Source organism: Mastigoproctus giganteus, chromosome 5, assembly GCF_048544385.1.
Source record: "Mastigoproctus giganteus isolate SK-2022 chromosome 5, ASM4854438v1, whole genome shotgun sequence".
Lineage (NCBI taxonomy): Eukaryota > Metazoa > Arthropoda > Arachnida > Uropygi > Thelyphonidae > Mastigoproctus > Mastigoproctus giganteus.
In genome coordinates, this window is record NC_143579.1 from 99559853 (window position 1) to 99586509 (window position 26657).

General features: G+C 36.7%; 1 protein-coding gene across 3 annotated transcripts in view; it reads left to right on the forward strand.

The window, feature by feature from the left end:
• The window catches only part of LOC150085583 (phosphatase and actin regulator 2-like), a 462740-nt gene that overhangs the window by 235777 nt on the left and 200306 nt on the right, over nucleotides 1-26657 (forward strand). For all 3 annotated transcript variants that reach the window (XM_090373361.1, XM_090373363.1, XM_090373362.1), the window contains one exon: nucleotides 17609-17765. In XM_090373361.1, the coding sequence (XP_090229487.1) occupies nucleotides 17609-17765 (157 nt within the window). The remainder of the gene's footprint in view (nucleotides 1-17608; nucleotides 17766-26657) is intronic.

The window sequence follows — 26657 nt, forward strand, 5'->3', positions numbered from 1 at the left end:
AAACAAGATATAAAACTATCACCAAAAAAAAAAAAAGTCACTGGGCTGTCCTTTGTTTGAGTCTTTTTTTTTTCTTTTTGTTTGAGTATTGTCTAAGGATCTAGCAATGTTTGTCATGCCTCGTTCCTTTTTGTTGGCGCTCAATCCTTCAGAACTTTATAACTGGATGTTCCCCCACAAATTAAAGATCTCTTGGGCCAAAACAGCTCATCCTACATAATGGTGATATGACAAGAAAATAAACGATCAAGCTTATTAACTGTTCCATTCAACATGTCACCCAGTGGAAATATCTGGGGATTATAATTTATTCCTGATTCCCAGATATTTCCACATGTTGTCATATATTAAGCATGTACAGACCAAAATAAAGAATTTCATATGTCTATTAACATGGATCACCGAATCAGATTGGGGCTTAAGTGGTGAAGCTCTCAGAGCCTTTTCTATAAATTTAAAATTCATCATTTGAAGAAACCCGGAGACCATTCAATGCTTGATTCTGTTTACTTGATCATGTAGAGCTATGTCAACTCCTGCCTTGTAAATTCTTTTTCCAGAAAAATGCCCCTAGACCTCCGTCTTCTGTAGGAATTACCATCAACTAGAATGACACCAAGAAGGAGAAGCTTCAATATCATTGTCTGGCAAAGTGAACTGACACCTTTTAAGGTCTTACAACCAAAAAATTTATTCCCTGATGTATTCTGCAGTGGATCCTAGGAAGAAACCTTTGGTTCCCCTGACCTCCACAATCTTCCTTTAATGGGTATGGTCCCCTCAAAGAGCAGCCCTTTTCCTTGGTCCTTGCAGGTGACCTCCACTGTTCTCGGGCGGCATCGTGAACAAACAAAGGTACTTGAAGTGAAACAAGAAAGCTACTTGAAGCAAATATTGGCAGACTTTCCAGAGGTCAGGAGCATCCACTGATTGTGGATAATACTTCCACCTATCAACATTTCTCATATTTTGCACAAGCACCTTCCACTTCAGACATGCCAACCAACTCTACATCCAAAGCACATCACTTAATGTGCACCCAACTGCCTCATCAGCTCGATGTGCAATCTGTTCACCTATGGAGCTGATTTCCTTACTGTACTGACCCCACTTTTGTGGGTGGAAATATTCTGGCCGAGTATCTTCTGTGCCCGTGGGATTTCCTTGCTGACATTGTGGGGCCTACTCTACCAATGTGAAAAATTACTAACTTCTCCCTTTGGGATATGATGTTCTGTCACTCATATCAGGAGGGGCCCCCCCCCCAGCATTTCCTCTCCTTTTCTCGATGAGGAAATGCCTACAACTTTCTTCCTGTATCGTGATGTGTTCGGGGACTCTAAAAAGCCAGTCATAAGTGTCATGTTTGTGACTGGCTTTTCGGAGTTTCGTATTATTACGCAAGGTATCTTGCTGAGTTGAGAGAAACCTCAGGAGCCTCAGTACACAGTACCTTCTGTGTACTTTGTACACAATGTATTCAAATTCTGCATCCTCTGTCAGAATGGAACCATGTTTCCAATATTCCATCACATTTGATGATTTAGCCAATATGTCAAATTCATCAAATTTGCGAACTGTCCTCCTCATTAGTGTATTAAGCAAGTAAATGTGTGGCTGTTTGTATGCTCTTAGTAATCTTTATACCTAGCCGTATATTCACTCTTTTCTTTTCTGTTGTATTCCTGAATAGAAGCACTGCAAAAATCAGGTTTAACTTTGCTTGTTTTGTTTAACTAATGTATTAAACTGTTACCCTGTGTGCCCCCCCCCCTCAACCTACCAGTTTTCAGACCTACCTGATACTGCTGATGCTTCAGTAGTATCAGGTACTACTGAAGCATCAGCAGATATTCCTGCACCCCCTTCCATTTCCATGTATCCCATTGCTGTAAAAACACTCTCCTGTTAATAAACACAGTCCATGCTGGAAAAATTTTGTTGTACAAACCTTGCACAGTCTGTTTAGGGCCAAATTGACTGACAAGGCTTTCATCATTTACTCTCTCCAGTCATACCCGGGCAAAATTCGTAGCACTTTAAAATTTTAGCCCTAACTTTAGCATTTTTTTTTTTTTTTTTTTAATTGTCACATAACCTATGGAGTAAATTTTCCAATCACCTATGCTTAAGATCATTAGAACCAACATGTACATCAGTGTTACCTTTTGCACCCTTAGAATTGTTTGTAGTGGACTGTTAGAATAAACTTCCATTTGGTGTTGTGGAAGTGAATAATTTGAAGAAATTTAAAGGATTGGAGAAATTATTAGAAGTGATGGGCAGATGAAGTGGCAACTTTTTTTTTTTTTTTTTATTTATTTTTTTTTTTTATGGCATCAGCCATAAAAAAAAAAAAAAAAATAAATAAATAAAAAATTTCCTTGCATCACTTTGCCAAAGCTAAAATGCATCAAACCTGGAGTGGGCAGAGCATTTTAAAAAAGCATTTAGGAATGACCATGTATTTGTTTACATTGGATTCCTTGACTCCTAACTCCTAAACTTGTCTAAATTTGCAGATGATGTAAAGATTGGTAGAGTAGTTAATGATCACTGCCAAGCAGAATTTCTTCAGAGTGACCTAGATAAACTTTAGGGATGGTCAGAAAAATGGCAGCTATGCTTTAATCCAGCAAAGTGTGAGGTATTACACCTGGGGAACAGTAACCCCAAAATAAATTATACACTTGGTGGAGTTGAACTAAAGCCAGTAGTGGAGGAAAGGGACTTGGGTGTTACAATATGGTCAGACATGAAGTTCTCCAAGCATTGTAGACAGGTTGCAAGGAAGGCCCATGGTGTTCTATCAATAGTTTATCGAACATTTTCTAGTAGAGATAAGGATGTCATAATATCATTATATAAGGCTATTATTAGACCGCACTTGAATACTGTGTTCAGATATTGAGACTGCACCTAAACAAAGACATTGAGCTTCTTGAAAGGTCTAAAGATGAGTAACTTGCCTGGTGAGATTGGCAAAGGGGTGTCCATATGAGGAAAGACTTCAGATGTGTGAGTTGCAGAGCTTGGGCACCTGATTGAGTTGTTCAAGGCTCTGAGAGGCATAAGTAAAATGAATGAGGATGAAATTTTCATGGTTATAAATGATTCTAGAACTCATCATCATCATGAGCCATTTTCAATCCACTGCAGGACGAAGGCCTCTCCAGCAACTTTCCAGTTCCTTCTGTTTTGAGCACTGGGCATCCATTTACTACCCACAAACTCATGAATTTCATCTATCCATCTCCGCCTTTGTCTTCCAGGTTTTCTTCTAGCTCCTCTTGGATACCATTCTGTTATTTTCTTAGTCCATCTGTCATCATGTCTTCGAGCTATGTGTCCTGCCCAAGACCATTTTAGTTCTTTAGTTTTGATAAGAATGTCCTTTACTTGAATTTGCTGCCTAATCCATGTGTTTCTCTTCTTATCTAACAGTCTTATTCCCAATATGATTCGTTCCATTCTTCGCTGTGTAGTTCTCAGCTTCTCTTCCATTCTTTTGGTGAGTGCCCAAGTTTCACTTCCATAAGTCATGATGGGGAGTATACATTGGTCCATTATTTTACGTTTCAGACAAACTGGGATATTGCTCTTCAGTATGTGACTATATTTCCTGAAGGCTATCCATCCAAAATTTATTCTTCTCTTGACTTCCAGCCATTTATCATTATTACAGCTAATAACTTGTCCCAGATAAGTATATGACTCCACCTTTTCAATTACTGCTCCTTCAATCATTATTTCCCTTTCTGTGGCATACTTGTTCATCATTACTTTTGTTTTAGCCATATTCATCTTTAGTCCAAAATCCTTACTAGCTGTGCATAACTGATTAAGATTTTCCTCTAATTCTTTGGGATCATGGCTTATGACCACAATGTCATCTGCAAATCGTAAATGGTTTAGGTACTCTCCATTCACATTGACTCCTTTCTGCGACCAGTCTAATCTTCTGAAAGCTTCCTCAAGGGCAGCAGTAAACAGCTTCGGAGATATTGTGTCTCCTTGTCGAACTCCTTTCTCAATTTTAAATTTCCTACTGTCTTTGTCTAGTCTAATAAAGGAGGTAGCACTCTCGTATATTTTCTTCAAAATCATAATATATGGGGTATCAATGCCTTGTCTTTCCAGTGCCCGAAACATTGCCTTATGCTGTATGGAGTCAAATGCCTTTTCATAATCCACAAATGCCAGGCATACTGGTGTTTTATATTCATTTGCTTTCTCCATTAGCTGTGATATTACATGAAGGTGATCCATAGTTGAGAATCCTGTCCTAAAGCCAGCTTGCTCTTTCGGTTGATTCTCATCCAGTATTCTTTCTAATCTGTTAGTAATGACCCTTGTGAACAACTTGTAGATGTGGGATAACAAGCTAATTGGTCTATAATTTCCAATTTCTGATTTATCTCCTTTCTTATGCAGCAAAACTATGATTGCATTATTCCACTGCTTAGGCGTCACACCTTTTCGAATGCACTTTGTGAAGAGCCTTGCCAGTTTTTGTGTTATATCTCTTCCTCCCAATTTTAACAACTCTACAGTAACTTCATCTTCCCCCGGGGCTTTCTGATTCTTCATTTTCTTCAATGCATGTTCTACCTCATCAGGAAGAATATTGGGTATGTCGTATGTGTTGCTACTTTGCAATCCATCTTCCCCACTGCTGGCATCATTCCCCTGCTCCTTGTATAATTCTCTATAGTAGTCTTCTGCTATTTGAATTATGCCTTCTCTGCTGTTTATAAGTACACCATCGCTATTCTTCAGTTTCAGTATCATTTGTCTTTCTGTATTACTGCTCATGGCTGCTGATTTAAATCCTTTGTTTTCCCTTAATGCGTGTTCTACTTTTCTTGTGTTAAATCTTCTTATGTCCTCTCTGAGTCCCTTTCTAATGGCTTTGCATAACTCAGTATACTCAATTTTCTCCCTGTCAGTGTTTTTCTTGCTTTTCATTTGTCGTCTTCGGTTCATCATGAAAAGTGTTTCTTGACTAATTTTTTCTTCTTTGGATTTCTTTTTCCCTATAGGTTTCTTGGGCTTTATCACTTTCAAAAAGTTGTAATATTCCTCGTCGATATCTTGGTCCTCAGCAGTCTGCAGAAGCTCAAACTTGTTCTTAAGTTCCAGTACATACTGCTTTTTCTCCTCCTCTGTTATTTCAAAGACCTTTGTATTATTTACTCGAGTCAGTTTTTTCCTTTCCTTTCCTACATCTATATCAAGTGTACATCTTACCATTCTGTGATCACTTCCAACATTTACCTTATTCAGGAGGGTAACATCATTCACAATATATCTTCTGTTAGTGAGGATGAAGTCGATTTCATTAGTAGTTAATCCATTTGGACTCTTCCATGTCCACTTTCTGTTCACCCTTTTCTTGAAAAAAGTGTTCATTACTGACAGTCCTTGAGATTCTGCAAATTCCACAAGTCTTTCACCTCTTTCATTTCTTTCACCAATTCCAAAATTTCCTATAGTTCCCCTTTCTGTGCTGTTTTGTCTTTTTCCAACCTTAGCATTGAAGTCTCCCATAATAATAGTGTAGTGGGTTTTCTGCTCATCTAGAAGACTCTCAATTTCAGTGTACATTTCTTCAACCTCTTCATCATCATGGCTCGATGTTGGTGCATAAATCATTATAATCTTTAGCTTGTATCTCTTAGAAATCTTGAGTATTAGTCTTGACACTCTTGGCGATGTACTTTTGAATTCCAAAATGTTGTTTTTAAAATCTTTATGGACCAGAAACCCAATTCCACCTTCACTCCTTTCACTGTTTCCATTGGTGTACAGCAGATTTCCACTTGATAAACTTATAAGTGATTCATTTCTTCTTCTTGTTTCAGCCAAACCGATGATATTCCAATTCACATTTTCTAATTCCTTTTCCAGCTCTAATATCCTGTCTTCACCGATGAGTGTTCTTACGTTATAACAGGCCAAGTTCAGTTTCCGTGCATGGCAGCCTGGTCGTACCCAGAGATTCTTAGCACCCTCTGCTTCCACTCTAATCCTCTCGCTGCCGTAAGAGGGAGAGTGAAAGCTGCTGGGGACTGAGGGCCATTTGTTTCGTCGTGCTTTCATATTGCTGGAGGGGTTGGTCTTTTCCTCTTCATGCTGACCAGGCATCTCTAGAACTAGGGGCCATAAATTCAAGTTACCTGGAGATGTTTTAGACTGTATTGCAGAAAGTTTTATTTTATCCAGTGAGTTGTAAATTACTGGAATAAGTTACCTACATGTTTGGTATAGGCTGACAGTTTGGGTAAATTCAAAGTTTAGTTGAATAGTTACCTACAGGAGGAGGGAAATGCACAGATTGTCTATTTTCTTTTCTTTTATTAATTAATTTTTTTTAAAAATTTTCTTATTATTATTATTTCATTTTATTTTATTTTTTTGGCTGGTGCAGCATAAGAGAAGCTTCCTTGCACCATGTGGCTATTCCCAATACTAATACTAAACAAAGGCAGGTTGGATTGATGCATAGGTGATTAACCCTTCAGATTTTCAACAAAAATCAGTGTTCCATAGCTTCTTTGTCTTGTCATAATATAGTTAGTGACAAAGAATTTCTCCATGTTTTTTTCCAAAATAAGTAGTAAAACCATGTTAAAATTGGGATTTTTAAATAATTTGCATATTTCTGTTATTTTCATTAATGAATTGGCTGTCAGATGGTTTATTTTTTTTTTATGAAAACCCCAAACACGAGAGGTATTAGAACCTATAGTACTTAGTTCCATGCTTGGGTTGGAGGTTGAGAAAATGAAAGATATTTGTTGACCTTAGACTTGGACTTCTGTAGACTAATTTTCAGGAAATACATATGAAGGAAGGCTGTTCCAGAAAATGGCAGTTGGATGAATAAATGAGGAAGATTAAAAGTTGGTTCTGGAGTTTGAAGTTGGACAGTAAATGGATGTTGGCTGGTGGCAGCATGTGTTTGGGCTGTTTTGAAAGAGAAAGTGGGAATTATAGAAACCAATTCAGAAGAACAGTGCCCATGAAATTATCTGTAGAAGAGGCATGCAGCAGAAATAGTATGTCTATGAGACAGTGAGTGGAGAGACTCTGTTAGAGAGGAGTCATTAATTAACCTAACTGCCCTCTTCTGAACGGAATTAAGAAGCCTGAGAGAGAGAGGTTCTGGGGGCACCACCCCCAGATGTGACAACAATATTCCAAGGTCAGGTGGATTTGCGATTTATACAGAGTGAACAGCAGTTTGGAAGAAAAGTAACACCAAGAGCGAAAGAGAAAACCAAGTTTTTTAGATGCAAAGCAAGGAATATTTGTAATGTGCTTGTGCCAAGAGATTAGAAGTCAGGGTAATCCCCAAAAGAGATATATCATTTTGCCTAGAAATCGGAGTGTCACTAAAGATAAGCATAGGAGCAGAAGAATCCTTTTTGCGAGATATAAGACAAGACTGAGTTTTAGAAGAATTGATGAAATCAACTAAGTTTTCTTTGCCCCACTGGAGAATTACCCGAAGATCGGCATTTAAGGAATTGGTAGCAGATTTTCAAGAAGTTGAAGCTGATTGAGCAGGGCAAGGTTTCTTGAAATGGAAAGTGGAATGCAGTGTGCTATCATTGGCAAAACTATGGATAGGATTTCCAGTCAATGGAAGAAGGTCATTAATATACAAGAGGAAAAGAGTGGAGGAAAGAACTGAACCTTGGGGGACACCAGCAGTAGTGGAGAAGTTAGAAGACAGAGAGCCATCTATCATCATCTTCAGTGAGTGTTCAGAGAGAAAATTGGATAACCAATTACAAAAAACAGTTGACAAACATAAGATGGAAGCTTGTTTAGAAGACCTTTATGCCAAATATGATCAAAAGCCTTTGAGATGTCAAGAGCAACTGCTTGTGTTTCACCGAACTTTTCCATTGAATTTGTCGATAAATGGGTAACATAAGCCAGAATATCACCAATGGATCGACACTGACAGAATCCATACTGGAGATCGTTGATCAGACAGAAGCTTTCTAGGTAGTTTAAGAGTTGACAGTTAATTGATTTCTCCATTATTTTAATAAGAGTAGAAGTAATTGCAATGGGACGATAATTGGATGGGAGGGATTTGTCACCATTGAATTTGTCGATAAATGGGTAACATAAGCCAGAATATCACCTGTGGATCGACACTGACAGAATCCATACTGGAGATCGTTGATCAGACAGAAGCTTTCTAGGTAGTTTAAGAGTTGGCGGTTAATTGATTTCTCCATTATTTTAGAAAGAGTAGAAGTAATTGCAATGGGACGATAATTGGATGGGAGGGATTTGTCACCCGTTTTAGGAACTGGCTGGATATGAGTAAATTTCCAAGCAGAAGGAAAAACACCTTTGGAATAAGAAAGTGAAAAAAGGCAGCAAAGAACAGGAGTAAGTTCAGGAGCACAGGTTTTGAGAACAAGTGGAGAAATACCATCTTGGAATCAAGATTTGTCAAAATTTTTGTCATCCTTTTGACAGAAGATCACATGAGGCATTGAATGGAGCATGGTGGGAGGTGTTTTACCAAGATCATTAATACACGAGTCGGAAAGAAAATGGGATGCTAGCAGGTCAGCTTTATCCTTGTCTGAAGTGACAGCAGAACCATCTGCTTTTGACAGCAGTGGGAGCAGAGATGGGCAAAAGTTGTGGCCAATAGGTTTGGAAAGAGACCAGAATGTTCGGCTACCATTAGGACAAGAAGCAAGTTTTCTACTCTTTAGCCTGTTCAAAATCTAGTTTGGACTGATTAATAACTGCTTTACAATTTTTGCGAGCTTTGGTGTAGGTGAAACTGAAGAATTGGAAACAAGCCAATTACAATATGCAACGTTCTTCTCTTGAACAGCCTTAGTACATTTATTGGAAAACCAAGGTTTAGATAAAGGATGAGATTTTAAAGTGGAGTGTGGGATAAAGGATTCCATTCCTGCAAGAATAATTTCACTGACATGATCTGAGCAAACGTTGACATCAGAAGTTTTGAAACAGTAATCCGACGAAGGAAAAGAAGAAAAGAAATCTCGCAGGTCATCCTGTTTTGCATTCTTGTAATGCCAAACAATACGAGGTTGGGAATAGCCATGAGATAAAGGTTCCATTGGAGAAGAGACGATCGTAAAGTTGTGATCTGAAGTGCCTAAAGGACCACTCACTTCAACTGTGTACTTAGATGGGTTGTTTGTGAGAAAAAGGTCAAACATGTTGGCTCTATGGTTAGATTGTCCGGTATTCTTGTAGACAGTGCTTTTTTGGGATGTACTACGTACATCCCAAAAAACAACAGTACTACGTACCAGCACCTTTATTAACTATGCAACAGTACTACGTACCAGCACCTTTATTAACAGTGACGTGTGGCATTTGGATGCAGTGCACTTAGAAATTTGTAATATTCTGTAAATTTTTTTCAATTCCTACTATTAGTAGGAATTGAAAAAAATCTCCCTATATAGATTTATATATCTTGTTCGAATTTTCAATCGTTAATAAAATACTTTTTATTCATCCACTCAAGTTCAAATAAATCTTTTTAAACTTGTAGTGGATGACACTTGATGTTAATACAGTTTTTTCAAATATCAATTCATTAATTAAATTTAATTAATTAATTTTAGTTTTATATGGGAGAAAAAAATTTCTCTTATATAAATTTAGGAATAAGATTGAAATCAACAGGCAGTAGCTCAATCGGTAAAATGCAAGGATTTCAGTATTTTTCACGTGAAGGTGAAGAATGCGAGTTCAATTCTTGCGAAAATCAATAATTTTTTGATAAATTTTTGTTATTCATCCACTCAAGTTCAAATACATTTTTTTAAACTTGTAGTGGATGACACTTGATGTTAATACAGTTTTTTCAAATATTAATTCATTAATTAAATTTAATTAATTAATTTTAGTTTTATATGGGAGAAAAAAATTTTCTCTTATATAAGATATTTAGCAGGATATAAATTTAGGAATAAATACAGTCAGTGGCGAAGCATGTAGATCGCTGGAAAAAAATTTCTTTTTCAGATTCTTTTTTCATTCTGGGTTCTAGTCTGAGTCAAGGAGGGAACAAAATGAAAAATGAAATGTGAATAAAAATAATAGTCCAACACCACATATAGAAAGGAAAATGGAAAATTGCAAGGAAATTCTCTTTCTATTTTGCCACTTAATATTGTGATTCTGTCATATGTATATACATATTTATATTAATTGTAATTATTTAATAAAAAGTAACTAAAATAAAATTTTTTTTTTTTTGTTTATATTACTTGTTATCATGTTTACTTACTATTCAAATAAGCTTAAAATTATTTAATTAAATTTGCATTTTTCACCATCTGTTGTTAAGATATTTTCTATATAAAACTGTATAACCATTTTAAAATTCTAAATTACTCAGCTGGAGACCTCTGTTTAATTGTTTTGAATTCCCCTCAGAAGTTATATTTAAAATAGTTTCCGTTGAACGAAGAAGATGTTGCATATAGGGAACGGATTAGGAGAGAATTAACTTGGTACGTGCTGTTCGCATTTCTGGCCTGTAGGCAATTAATGCTGCTGTGTGGATTAAGAGAGCTAAAGCATTCTTCAACTTAATGGTGCCCGGTAAAACCTATCTGACCGCTTGTCCTACATACGGAGGAGTCGCGCTAGCAAGAGTGAGCAGATCAAGGTGTATTCCCAATGTGCTCTGGTCCACCTTCTACTGCAGTGGTGTCCAATATTCAAAAAAAAAGTCTGTGAAGAAAGTGAACAAGACATTTAATGAGAATTTTTTTTGATAATTAACAAAATTTAAAATGCGGTTTAAGTTTATTTTCTTCACGGACTATAGGCTGGACACCTTTGTGAATCAACTGTAAGCGCCCTGTTCGAGAATTAGAAAACTGATTTTCTTTTACCTCGACAAAACAAATAATCATCTGTTGTTTCGCGGAAGTGCGCTATTCACATTTTCCCTATCTCTGTTTACTGGGTCACAGTACCTGAATATGTGAATGACACCGATATTTTGGACAGATTCAGATTTAAGAACTAGTGACAATACCGATGACGAGACAAGGAAAGTGAGGACAACGAAGATATCAATCCTTCTAAACATGAATTGTTGGTATTTAGTGAAAGTCAAGTTAGAAAATTGTCAGTTAGGTTACAGTTAAATGAAAGAGATGCAATTCGTGGATTTCGGGGATACCTAATTGATAAGAAGGTTATTGGATAAGAAGAAATGAAACATTTGATGAATGCTCTGAGTACGATACCAATTTCATCGAGTGAATATGAAAGAGGATTTTCACAAATGAATCTGATTGCCAGCGCTTTGTTGATGACAAAAACAGTTTATTCACTACTGTTTCTTAAAATTGTAAGGCAAACTGCCGATCCGCTTCGATCCAGCAAAATATGTTGATTCGAGGTGTTTTGGAAATGTCATTCAGCAACCGATACACAAAGAGGAAGAAAAGAAGTCAGCAACCTGCGGCTCGCGAGCCACATGCACCTCTTTTAACATGTAACTGTGGCTTTTTAACTTTACAGCTGACATGAAGCACAATTTGAAATGGAGTTAGAGGACTTAAAGCCGACCGGGCTAGCCCGGGGGGTAAAGTACCTGCCTAGCAATCCAAAGGTGGCGGGTTCGAATCCCGCCTCGGGCTTGGATCAAAGTACTGTAAAAACCTTGGGAGGTGCATTATTATGGCCACAGAAGCCGATGCACCAACAACTATCAAAAAAAAAAAAAAGAGGACTTAAAAATCAAGGAATGTGGAGTGCAAGTCTAAAATGCCTTAAAACTGAAATTGAGGATTTGGACAGGAAAAAGGCTGGACCCATATATAAATTTGAAAATATTTGTGTTTGGACTTCTCTTAGTTTTTGGTTCGACGTATTTCTGCGAGCAAATATTTTTGAACATGAACTATATTAAAAATAAATCAAGAAACCATCATCTGAACAATGCAAGCATTGTCGGATGAGAACTTAATGAAAATTCAGAATATTCTACAAAAACTTTATTATGAAATTATTTTTACTTATGTTATTATTTTTTACTTATTTTACTCACATTTTATTTATTTTTTATATACTTGAATAATAAATTTATGTTTAATAAACTGTGTTAATATACTTAATTTGTTATTCTTATTCTTAAAACATTACTACTAAAGTAACAATATCAGGAAAAAAAAGTTTTTCAGGGTTCTTTTCATATCCTTTTAATTTTCAATTTTTCCTGATAGCAAAGAATAATTACTAGCACCTATTTTTTTACAAAAAAAAGCACTGCTTGTAGGTAAATGAACAATCTGTGAAAGGTCATCAGTAATTGCAAAAACCTCAGCATCTGAACCAGCTGAGTCGGTGTGACTAGAAAACGGAAGCCAGCTGGAATTGTGAACATTAAAATCACCAAGGAAAATTACCTCACTGTTAGGAAAGTTGGACTGGAGAAAGTCAAGTTGCAAAGAGAGGAAGTCAAAGAGATCAGAGTGATCAGTGGAGTTGGGAGAATGGTAGAGACAACAGATGAATTTGATAGAATGAGATAAATAAAAAAAATAAAGTGCAGCCATTATCAACCCACTGCAGGATGGAAGTCTCCTCAACAATTCATGCTGCCTCCGTAGCCGAGTGGGCAGGAGCGGGAGTGTAGTAGCACACGCTCTTTGAGTAGACCGGGGTTCAAGCCCCTGACTGCTGAATACGGTCGATCTGCCAACCCGCACTGGACCAGCGTGGCAGATTATGGTCCATTTCCCTCAGCATGATAGAATGAGATACAGAGATTTTAAGCCAGAGAATATCGAAAAGAGGAGATTCTAAATTATCAAGTCACTGACGGGGAATATTGGAACGTACATATGCACAAGTACCACCCTTGTGGCAAAAGAAATCAACAGCAAATAGTTTGGGCAACTGAGATGAGCAGTAGTTGAATGAACCGATAACTCAGAAAAAGTACATGGGGGGGTTGGCAGACTGCAAGTGGAAATGGACATTGTGGAGATTAGAATTGATACCACGTATATATTTGTGAAATGAACTAGGAAGTGTTTGAGGTTTAGATCTTTTCGCAGATAAGTTTACTCTATTAGTTTGACAATTCATGGTGTATTCAATAGTAAGAAAAAGTGGGGGGGGGGGGAGATGTGCTGTATGAAGTAATGAAATTTTTGGATATGGCATACACATGGTAAGAATATACCCAGATCCTTGACATAACGTGGCCTCGACAATGGCCCCTGCATACACACTACTCAGACTCACTCCAGTCACTATCTGGCAGAGTAGAGGTAGCAAGATTATACACTAGCTGATCCGGAAACATCCTAAAGAGTTACCAATAGGTTCAGTCCGGTGTACTAACTAGCGGCCAGATTGCAAACACCATTTTAGAGCTGTACCCTCAAAATGTAAGGAAGGTTGGATCTCGCTATGATGTTCATCATAACCTCAAAAGTCATACTGCACGATGGAAGAGATGGGGAAGGGTTGACTGGAATTTAGCTCTGGAGACTAAACATGGGTTCCACCACTTCAAGTCTCCAATAAGCAAAGTGGTGGTATTGCACCGGTTGATAAGAGTCATCTACCACCTAGTATTGCCTGATAACACAGAGGGGTGGCATTCCTCCATATGGTGTGGGCACCACACCTCGACTCCTGCTTACGTTGTTTCACACCTGGGTGGTCACCCAGTGTGCTTGTGCATGGAGATTATACCCAGGATTACTAACAGTCCCACCATCGCGAAGGTGTGCAAGCAGAGGATTTGGCTGTTACAGACTATACGGACTTTGCCAAAATTAGGTCCACTTAACTTGAATGTCACCCAAATATCAGTTCCATCAGCGTTTGACTCCCAGGTAGAAAGTGCAGATTGTCTGGCATATCTGAGAGAATGTCTTTGATAACCTCAAATATGTGCTAGTTTACAGTGAAAAATAGAAACTGCCAAACAGGATATAATAACATTGTAGTCTGTAATTGCAATCATTTCATAATACTGGTATGGTGCAAACAATATCTTTCAGTGAGATGCCAAGGAAATATATAATCTAAAATTTTAGAAGACATACAGGAAGTCCTTGTTGTTCATTGTAGTTATGTTCCTAGAACCATAATGAACAACAAAAAGACAAACTTCTGTATGTATCTTGATATTGTATTGCATGAAAGATAAAAGGCAAAAGAAATATATATTTATTTTCAGATATTCATATTATGCACAGATATTCCTTAAGGTCACATTTATCACTTTTAAAGTATAAAAATATTACTAAATAGAAAAAAGACAGTTGGCCTTCCTCACACATAGTTCTCATCCCCTCTGTTTCTTCCTTATAATTTGTGTTCTTGAATCACCAACTATTTGTATTTCATTTGTATTTGTCCATACATGTAAATTTCATGTAATGTGAGTGTAAATAAACAAACTCACAATAATCTGGTGAATTTCATGTTTATTTGGTTCTTTTTAATTTGCTTTTTAATTTTGTGCACTGAGAAGAAGCTGCATAAGCATGAATATTTGATGGACATTTACTATTTATAAAAAATGCTAAAAGGAAAAAAAGACTTTCTTTACGATTATTATTGGTTTCTCTTATTTTAATTGAGTTTAGCAAATCATAATTAATAGATTACCATTTTGAAGTCAGTAAAAAAAGCTAAAAATAATATTTTTTTATAATTAAAACAAAAGGGGATGTGCACACATTGGCTGTCTTTGGTTAAATGTGTAACCAGACTGATAGAAGTGGCAACCAATTAAAAAGAGGCTAAAAAAGCCATATGAGCACTTTTCAGAGTGCTCATATGGATTTCTAGTGCTGCACTAATGATTATATTGTCTCTTCATAGACATGAGGCTTAATGTCCTAACTTTGGTATCTCTTATCTTTGTGAGTTAAATCACAACTTCTTTGTCAGGTGCTATACTGATGTATGCTTATTTTCCTATTAATGAGGAGTAATCTTCAAATCTGCTGTCTAGTTGGGGTTGACACCACATTACAAATATGTAGCATTATACTTCTCTTTGAGAAGTGTTACGAAGTTGCTAGTTATTTAGTTAGTTATTTGGTTTTTAGGAGCATTAGCAACTAAGGCCATATTGCTCCGGGATATGCGGTGGTCATTCCCTGACCTTTCCACATCCTCCGTATTTGGTGGTGACGGGCTCGAACCCCGGTCTAATCAAGAAGCCTGTGCTATGCACTGCTGCTCCTTCCCACCTGGCTACGGAGGCGCCTACGAAGTTGCCATTGTGTTAATACCATAACATGAGAGATCAATATCATGTAAAAATACCCTTTTTTTCCTGACAAGCTTTTAGCTTTATGCATATCTACATGAGGCTTAATGCACTAGATTATTTAAATTTGCTTGCTTATTTTGTCCTTTGAGTTAAATCGCTACTGCTTTGTCAGGTGCTGCATTGATGATTACCCATCCTTCCACTGAATCAGTGACAGTAAACACACTGGAGAGGGGTGAATGTCATTTGAATTAAGTAAAATACATCTCTTCGAGAAATTTTGCTTAGCTGTAGTGTGTTTATAAGCTTGCAACTTTTGAGATTTGTGCAATATAAAAAAGACATCTATCAAACTCTTTATGGTATAAACATGAAGAGTGTCTGGAGGTTATCTTGCCTATTTATATAAGCAGCAAACTCCAAACTGCAGTAACAATTATTTGAAAACAGACTATAAATTGACAGAAGTCTTATTATATCAGATCATTTCTAAACTCTGGTTTTGAACTAATTTTGAATGTCACTTAGCATCTTTCTAATATGATAAAAGAATACTACTCAACCTTATTTCTATGGTTTGTCTTTCTGTCTGCAGATGCTCTGTTTCATCCATTGGCAAGCTTGGGTTTATGTCCACTTTTGAAATGGCATTGTTATCCAAAAAATCATCCTGTAATTACTAATTTCATTTGTAATTGAATAACATGAGCAAAGGAAATGAATCGTATATTCATGATTCAATAGAAACTTTGGGACTCTACCATTTCGTACAATTTCAAAACATTGGTTTCTTGTCTAAAAGAGGCAGGTGGCTGGCCTCTTTTAAAAACTGTGCTGTATGATGAATAATGTATCTTGTTTAAATGATTAGCCAACCAGTATATGAAAGGAAAAACTTCCATGAAATTAGTAATTTAGATTTACTCATGGATGACAATGTTATTTCTAAAGTGGGCATAAGCCTGAGCTTTTTCACTGTCAATGGAGGAAACAGCATTCCCAGATAGAAAGACAGAAATCATAATGCAAATTAGCATTCCTTTATTATTTCCTCTTACTTGTAGATTTCAGGTTAAGGAAAGCAAAGAACTGCTGGCTTTATCAACATGGTATATACAAATAAACAGACTGAAAAGCTCTTGAACAGTTTACTTATTGATACAGAAATATCCACTTGCTTGTTAATACTTCTGTAGTATTTCCATATGTCATAAACATATGGGAATGCCTGAAATCTCCATTGAAAGTACTATTTTCACATAACACTTCATAAGTTGCATTCTCTTATGTATTCGTATTCAGCACTGATAGACTCACAGCCTGGAACATAGGGACTGAAAAGGAACAGGGATAGACAGTATGTTGAAGCTAACTAGCTGTTTGTAGTGTTCTAAAATCAATGGATGCATTTGAACAAGATTCAGAATCTGCATCATTTGAATTAGAATTCTATTTTAGTATCAAATGACATATTACAAAGGGCTGATTTAATATCATCAGCAGCTTCAACATACTGTCCATCCCTGTTCCTTTTCAGTCCTTATATTCCAGGCTGTGTATCCATTAGTGTTGAATAAGAATATATAAAAGGATACATATATGGATCTATTAATACTGAATAAGAATACTTGAGAACATTTATAAACTGAATAACCATTAATATTTACAGATGTATGTGTAAGTATTAATAATGTTAATGTAATCAACAATATAATTAATGGGAAGAGAAATTAAACCTTAGTCATGATTTTGAATTTAGACACTTCTTTATTGTGATTTTATTCATTTATTACTTGGAGAGGTTAAATGAGCATAACATAAACTAGATACTATAATTATTGAAAATGGTTATGGGCTCTAGATATAATCTAAATTTTTGTGGGAACATTATGTGACTGGGAAGTAAAAAGGGAGTCTTAACTGTTGAAACTTGTTATGCCTCACATGCAAGCTTGACCCTAGTTCATGTGTAAATCTCTTATCTAAAATTTTTTTAATATGCGCTTTCATATAAATAACTGTAATTTCATTTTTTTCCTTCTGTTTGTTATATAACAGAATGTATAAGAAAAAAAAATTGTGCCAATTAATAATAGGTTATCTGGTTTTTTTTGGGATTAATTAGTAAGCCCATAGGAATTTTGTATGTTTTTATATATATTGTATTTCTCTGAGAATCTTTAAGTTTGTGGTATTTGTTTAGTCTCATGTTTCAGTATAAAAGTGTATACAGTGCCTTCCTCTTATGCTCTAAATTTTGTTACTTTATTTTATTTCTTAAATATATACAATAATATTCAGTTTTAATATACAATGGCATAGGTTGTCTTGTAGCAAAGATAGCAAGAAAGGATTCTTTAGCAATTAAATTATCACAGAGACCTGAGAGGCAGGAACTCATTGACAAAAATATAATACATGCTCAAAGTGAAAAGGAACGACAAGAGTCTTGGGAAGCAGTTGGAAACCAGCTGATTAGGTGGGGTGAAAAGTTTGCCTTAGTTTGAGAAGTTCTTAAAATAGTTTAACTTTTGTAACTTCCTGTTCAGATTTTAATATATTATTTGTCATTGTTTAAATTAAATATTTACATGAAATGTATACAACTTTTTTTTATAAATTAACTTGAAAAATTTGAATATCTACTTTCAATTTCTTATGTATCTAGGAAGGCATCATCATTACTATGCATCTTAATGTGTAGTAGGAAAGATTTTTAAAATTCAGTGCAATTTTTAACTGTTTAGGGAATGTTATGTTTATGGAAAAAGTGAATATATACAATGTTTATTGCTCTCTTTTAAGGTATAGTGAAATCTCTTTAAAGGGACACCTCTTGTTGTGGGTACTCAGGCTTGGGCCCTGGACAGAGAAGCATTAGAAAATAAACACTCTGTTAAACAATGTCTCCAAAACAGACACTCTCCAGTACAGATATGGACACTTTAATATATGTCCTTTTTTGTATTTTCATACTCCCTAGACTGGTCACTTTGATTCTTTCAAGGGTAATATTTGGGAATGATATGCTCACCACTGGTAACACATGTTTTCATAGGTCATGGTAACATTTTATTGGCACTAATTAGATTTGTGATTGGCTATATATTACTCATGGAGTAACTTAGACATTGTCATTAATACACTCTACACTGCTAGAACAGTAAGTTTATAAACTTTTTTCTGGACTGTCCAATGCAGTTTTACTAGAGCTCATCATTTAGCAGAGCAATAAAATTGTCTGAGAGATGCTGTTGCCAGAATTGGGTAGGGGGGGGGTACTGAAGCCAAGTCTGTATACAGGATTCAGTATGTGTTGCCTAAAAAAAGTGTAAGAATACAGCTGTAATGCAATTATTTCAAAAAGATTTAAAAAAAGAAAAAAATTAACACTCTGCCAACAGATTGTATATAATTCTGACTAGTAACACATGATGATTTTCTGCATACACAAATAAACTATTAAAAATGCTCTGTGATGCGAAAATTTATTTTTATTTTGTTACACAGAGCATTGATAAAACTACAATAAATAAATTAGCTTTCGGCTGGGTGGCAGCCTTCATCGGATTAAAATACTTGAATGGCAGTTGGAATAGAGATGCACTGCCAGGATGGTGCGTGAGGCACGTGGTTAATTGTTTGTTGATGTTTGTGGCTGTGACGTATGGTGGTGACGTGGCCAGCGTTTGTCTATGGATAGAATTACTGACTCTGTGATGGGGTTAACTTGACAACCACTGTTCCTGTTCAAAGCGGTGTCCGAGCATTTTATATTTAGCGATTCCAACCAGGTACGCCTCAGATAATGGTGGGACCTGTCCACAACCACGACATCGCGGTGTGGGTCGATGTCGTGGTGGGTTGTCCAGACATGCTCGGCGATAGCTGAGTGTTCTACATCTGCTAAACGGATCGCCCTTTTATGTTCTGACAGACGTTTCTCGACACACTCCAGCTCCGCAGATGAAAGACGCAAAGAGATCACCAGAGTCAAAGTAGACCTTACGAGGTGTGGCTACCCCATCGACGTCCTTGACAGGTGTGATCTACAAGCACGCGACAATGTGGCGACCAACAGCAACGTCAACAGTGACGAGTCATCCACGAGGGCATTCATCCCATACTACCCCAACCTGTCACATCAGATCGGTAGAATCCTAAGATCGCATGGGATAAAGTGCATCCAACTCCCAGGCAAGAAACTGCGTTCTCTCCTTTCCAACATAAAAACACCTGTCCCCACCCTTCTACAGAGTGGTTTGGTCTATCGCATCTCTTGCCGTGACTGCACGAGCTGCTACTTTTGAGAGACTGGACGTCGACTCGAGAAACGTCTCTCAGAACATAAAAGGGCGATCCGTTTAGCAGATGTAGAACACTCAGCTATCGCCGAGCATGTCTGGACAACCCACCATGACATCGACCCATACCGCGATGTCGTGGTTGTGGACAGGTCCCACCATTACCTGAGGCGTACCTGGTTGGAATCGCTAAATATAAAATGCTCGGACACCGCTTTGAACAGGAACAGTGGTTGTCAAGTTAACCCCATCACAGAGTCAGTAATTCTATCCATAGACAAACGCTGGCCACGTCACCACCATACGTCACAGCCACAAACATCAACAAACAATTAACCACGTGCCTCACGCACCATCCTGGCAGTGCATCTCTATTCCAACTGCCATTCAAGTATTTTAATCCGATGAAGGCTGCCACCCAGCCGAAAGCTAATTTATTTATTGTAGTTTTATCAATGCTCTGTGTAACAAAATAAAAATAAATTTTCGCATTATGAATCCAGAGCACGTAGGCCTGTTTTATTATGCTCTGTGATGCTTGACATTACTTTCATAACTGCTTTAGCAGCAGTAGTGCCCAACTTTTTGACTGAACAAATGGTGAACATTTTCCCATGCTTGATATATACCACTTTCACTCAGCAGTGATAAATGGAGTTTATTTAAGTAGCTACATACAAAAATTTAATTTAAATTTGGTTTTGCTCCTAGAATAGTTGTCAAACTTTTTCCTATGCATTACCTTGATTGTGTGCTAATTTTGTAGGAGGAGAAAGGAAATTTCTTGTGATTTGTGGTAGGCTGTACACAGAAATTTTAGAATGGGGGTTCCGATTGTTGCGGGGAAGTTCCCCTATCACATCAAAAGAATTCTACATGTGCTTAAATAGCGAGTGTCCTAATTATCCATAATGAAATTGTCAAAATGAATGCTCTAAAAAAGCTATTTATATTAAGTTTTTATAGTATGAATCAGAGTTGTAATACTCAATATGTTCTACGTTGATAATATTAGTAAAATAATAAGAGGAGTTTACCTCAATATAGTACGTAGAACACTTCCGTATGATTTCTGGAGGGTATCATACGGAAGTGTTCTATGTACTGTATTGAGGTAAACTCCTCTTATTATTTTACTAATATTAAGTTTTTATAAAAAGTCAGTTGTAATTATTAATGATTAATTAATTTAAACACATGTAAAATGCAATGATAATAATAAAAAAGCTGTATGTAAGCAACTGGCTACACTGACTTCTGCAAAGTGGACATGCCCTCTAGTGGATACTATTCTTCTGAATATTGGTGTCTGTGCTTTAGAGAGATTACACTTGATCTATCATCTGTGAAGAATCATCACTCCAAATTGATGCTGCCATCTGTTGTTTGTAATGTTTTAAAATCAATGGATGCATTTGAACAAGATTCAGAATCTGCATCATGTGAATAGAATTCTGTTTTAGTACCAAAAGACATATATTATAAAGAGCTGATTTAATATCATCAGTTTCAATATACTGTCCATCCCTATTCCTTTTCAATCCTTATATTATAACAACCCTTTAGGGCAAAATTTTATAGGAAAACACTTTTTACACTAAATTTTATCAGACACACACCTAAGGATGATGTTTTGTTTTTCACACACTAAAAAATTAAAATGCAGCAAGCATAATCTTCAAAAAACTTTACCTTTTCTTTTTGTGGAAAATGATAAACTAGATAAGATAATTTAAACAAAAGCAAAGAAACGAATAGTAAACTAGATAAAATAACTTTACTATAAGCAAAGAACATATGAAACTGTGAACCAAGTATACAGCTTTAATGCAATAGTCCATGGTTCAGTTGGTGTGCTGATATTGCCCAGTTGATCGTTTCATGTTGTTTTGGGTTTATTTTAATGTATCAAAGTTTTTCATCATGGGACTATTATGTTTAAAGATTGCTTTGAAATATTTTACTGTATACATGGTATTTCTAATTACACTGACCAAAATTGCAGGTTCCAAAACAAGTAAAAAAGCTGTATAAGCCTGTCTGATTCCAAATGGTTATGGGGCTATGGCTATTTGAATTTTGAAAAAAAAAAGACTGGTGTTTTGAATGTCAAGGAACTAATTTAAAAAAAAAAAAAAAAAATTAATTAAATAAGAGTAAGTAGACAAATACTTTGTAAAATGTTTATTTTATAAAATATTTATACTTAATTTTTATATCCCTTACTTACATTTTATTTTTATTTTTTACCATTCAAGACTCTGCAGTCATTTTTTTTTTAAAATTCAAATAGCCATAGCTCCGTAACTGTGCAGAATTGTATACACGTTTCTATGAACTTTTTTTGTCTTGGTACATAAACTACCCCATATAATTTTGTTTGTGTAATTTAGAAATGCCCTGTATTTCATATATTAGTCGGGGAATGGTTGATATAAGATTGCAGTTTGTGCACATGATCAATTTTTGTTTGCCTGCAAGGAAGAATGGGTCAGTGTTGGGATCTTTCTAACTTTGAATGTGGATCACTGTGTGGGCAAGACTGTAGGTGTTAGTATCTCAACAACTGCCAACATGGTTAAGTGCTCCCATTCTGTGATGTCATGAGTCTACAGCAACTGGCTCAACAACTGTTGAGCAAGGTCACAGGCAGGAGAGCCACATGTAGTTGATGCCTGTGGTGAGTGTTGTGTATCTGGTTTTATAACACAGTAGCGACGTAACAGAGTGGCCCTGTTAACTACCCTGTTCAACATAAGAATAGCAAGACCAATAACTACATGAACTATGCACCAGACATTAGTTCACAAAGGCTGTGGCAGTTGCCAGCCATTATGGATACACATTCTCATTGCAAGACAAGAAATTGCACCTTGTATGGGCATGTCAGCACCAATACTGGACCACCGACATTTGGAAATCTATTGCCTGGTCTGATGATTCCCATTTCCAGCTCTATCATGTGGATGGACATATTTGCATTTGGAAAAAGCAAAACTAGGCCATGGTACCTAGACACACTGTTAGCATCTTTCAAGCTGAAGGCAGTGGTGCTGATTTTAGGACTCTTTCTGTGGCTTGGCCTGTGTCTTCCAATTACTGTTACTCAGTGGCTTGATGGGTATGCCTATTTTTCTATCATTACTGACCAAATGCACTCTTTCATGATGACAACATATCTAGATAGCTATTAATAACCCAGTTGCTTGTATCTACCGACAAGACAACTTGCAAGGCCTGACTGGTTTCAGGTATGTGGCAGTGAATTCTCCATCCTACCATTGTTGCCTAGCTCACCCAGTCTTAGCCCAATTGAATATGTTTGGGATCTACTGGAAAAGGACATTCAATGCTACAACTATACTCCTGACAATGTGAGAGTATTACTGGACACATTGTGCAACACATGGATAACACTACAACAGGGACACCCTGCAAAACCTTGTGGGGGCCCACGCCAAAATGTGTATGGGCTGTGTTACTAATGCAAAGCCAACTCGTGTGTACGTGCATGTTTTCATGATATAAACACAGTCAAATAGTAACAAACTTCCATGTCAAGAATTTTTCTTTGTAGTGAAATTTTCTGGTGAACCTTGAATTTCCGAAGAACTAACTTGTAATTTTACTTCCGCATAAGGAATTGATACCTCTATAATGAAGTTTTGGCCAACAGTCTGTTTTGCAAAAATTTGAATGGGTAGTAACTCAACAAACATTAAGAAAAGCTATGAAAATTATATTCACAACCTACTTTCTGCTGTATATTCATTTATCTGAATTATTGTCAGTCAGTCAATCAGTTTAATGTTTGATTTTATACTCTGTTACACCTGCCTATTAATCACCCAGTTGGATGTTTTTTTTTTTTTTTTCTCCTCCCCCTGCTCTATGGAATTGTTTTCATTCTTCTTCTCTTTGAAAGATGATGAAGAGATAGTTATGAAGAAGTTGAGAAGCAGTTCTCAAATCTTCCATACATGATATTAGTATTAGTTGTGGTAACAAATATAGCATTAAAAAAAACAAAAAAAACCCACAGCTATTGCCACAATTGGAGGATAGTGTTGATGTTATCGGGAGCATTAGTTGAGGCATATGATGCAAGAAAGCAAGCTTATACAGCATCAGCAAAAAAAAAAATAAATAAAAATAAATAAATAATAAAAAAAATTCCCATTTCTAGTTCAATCTTAAATTTATTTAAGCTATCAAGTTCCACAACAACAGATGAAAGTCTGTCTCAGCAGTCAGCTACCTGCTGGCTAAAGGCTTAGAGGGGAACAGGTATCCTGTGTTTTATCAGACACTCAGCCTAAAACACTGATGGATCCAATATCTCTCTATTACAGAAGATTTAGGAGAAGTCCGGTCAGCCTGCCTCCCTAAAATCCACTCATGCACACCTTCTCGATGGTAAGCCCTGTTATGTCACTTAGGTGGCAACGAACTGTAGAGTGGTTCTCTTCAAGAAGCCTGGTCAGCGTGAAGAGGAAAAGACCAAACCCTCCAGCATATGACAGCACGACAAAACAAATGGCCCTCAGTCCCCAGCAGCTTTCACTCTCCCTCTTACGGCAGCGAGACGATCAGAGTGGAAGCAGAGGGTGCTAAGAATCTCTGGGTACGACCAGGCTACCATGCATGGAAACTGAACTTGGCCTGTTATAACGTAAGATCACTCATCGGTGAAGACAGGATATTATAGTTGGAAAAGGAATTAGAAAATATGAATTGGAATATCATCGGTTTGGCTGAAACAAGAAGAAGAAAGGAATCACTTATAAGTTTATCAAGTGGAAATCTGCTGTACACCAATGGAAACAGTGAAAGGAGTTGAAGGTGAAGTTGGGTTTCTGGTCCATAAAGATTTTAAAAACAACATTTTGGAATTCAAAAGTACATCACCAAGGGTGTCAAGACTAATACTCAAGATTTCTAAGAGGTACAAGTTAAAGATTATAACAATTTATGCATCAACATCGAGCCATGATGATGAAGAGGTTGAAGAAATGTACACTGAAATTGAGCCTTCTAGATGAGCAGAAATCCCACTACACTATTATTATGGAGGACTTCAATGCTAAGGTTGGAAAAAGGCAAAACAGTGCAGAAAGAGGAACTATAGGAAATTTTGGAATTGGTGAAAGAAATAAAAGAGGTGAGAGACTTGTGGAATTTGCAGGATCTCAAGGACTGTCAGTAATGAACACTTTTTTCAAGAAAAGGGTGAACAGAAAGTGGACATGGAAGAGGTCAAATGGATTAACAATTAATGAAATCGACTTCATCCTCACTAACAGAAGATATATTGTGAATGATGTTACCGTCCTGAATGAAGTAAATGTTGGAAGTGATCACAGAATGGTAAGATGTACACTTGATATAGACATAGGAAAGGAAAAAACTGACTCGAGTAAATAATACAAAGGTCTTTGAGATAACAGAAGAGGAGAAAAAGCAGTATGTACTGGAACTTAAGAACAAGTTTGAGCTTCTGCAGACTGCTCAGGACCAAGATATCGACGAGGAATATTACAAATTTCTGAAAGTGATAAAGCCCAAGAAACCTATAGGGAAAAAAAAATCTAAAGAAGAAGAAAAAATTAGTCAAGAAACACTTGTCATGATGAACCGAAGACGACAAATGAAGAGCAAGAAAAACAGTTACAGGAAGAAAATTGAGTATACTGAGTTATGCAAAGCCATTAGAAAGAGACTCAGAGAGGAGATAAGAAGATTTAACACAAGAAAAGTAGAACAAGCATTAAGGGAAAACAAAGGATTTAAATCAGCAGCCATGAGCAGTAATACAGAAAGACAAATGATACTGAAACTGAAGAATAGTGATGGTGTACTTATAAACAGCAGAGAAGGCATAATTCAAATAGCAGAAGACTACTATAGAGAATTATACAAGGAGCGAGGGAATGATGTCAGCAGTGGGAAAGCTGGATTGCAAATTAGCAACACATATGATATACCCGATATTCTTCCTGATGAGGTAGAACATGCATTGAAGAAAATAAAGAATCAGAAAGCCCCTGGGGAAGATGAAGTTACTGTAGAGTTGTTAAAATTGGGAGGAAGAGACAACACAAAATCTGGCAAGGCTCTTCACAAAGTGCATTAGAAAAGGTGTAATGCCTAAGCAGTGGAATAATGCAATCATAGTTTTGCTGCATAAGAAAGGAGATAAATCAGAAATTGGAAATTATAGACCAATTAGCTTGTTATCCCACATCTACAAGTTGTTCACAAGGGTCATTACTAACAGATTAGAAAGAATACTTGATGAGAATCAACCGAAAATTGACGTTGTAGAGCGAATATCATCTTTTAAGGGCACAAAAGGTGATATAGTTGTACACGTTGGCACTAATAATATTAAGAGTAGGAGACCAGCAGAATTACTTAACAAGTACAGGTCACTGTTGAACAAAAGCCGAGAATTAGGGTTGAATTTGAAAGTGTGTGCAATTCTGCCCAGACACGATAGGAGGGAGTATATGATGAGAGCCTTGTCGATCAATTCGGCCCTGGAAAGATTGTGCAAGGCTCAAGGGGTAGAATTTTTTTCAACCTGGACTGTACTTGTTAACAGGAGAGATTGCTTCTACAGGGATGGGATACACTTAAATAGAAAGGGTGCAAGAATATTTGCTGATGCTATCGAGGCAGTGTTAGGTGGGTCGGAAAACTGCTAGCTTGGGGGGGAGACAAAGACCAATAGATTGACAGTAGCCACTGGCAGAGGTGAAAGAGATTCTTGCACTGCTTCTATTAGAATGAGCAGAAGCCTGAAAAACAAGATGCATGGTATTTCAGAGACTGCTGGGAGCCATTGCGGTACAAGTAAACACATGGGTTGTGTTAGGGTAGCTAAGAATAGAAACAGGTGCAGGTATACTTGCGTGTACACCAATGCTAGGAGTTTAGTAAATAAATTTGATGAATTTGAGGTATTGCTCAAAACATCGACGGCAGATATTGTTGGGATATCAGAGACGTGGTGTCACACAGATATAAGAGATGCAGAACTGCAATTTGGGGAGTACAACGTCTAC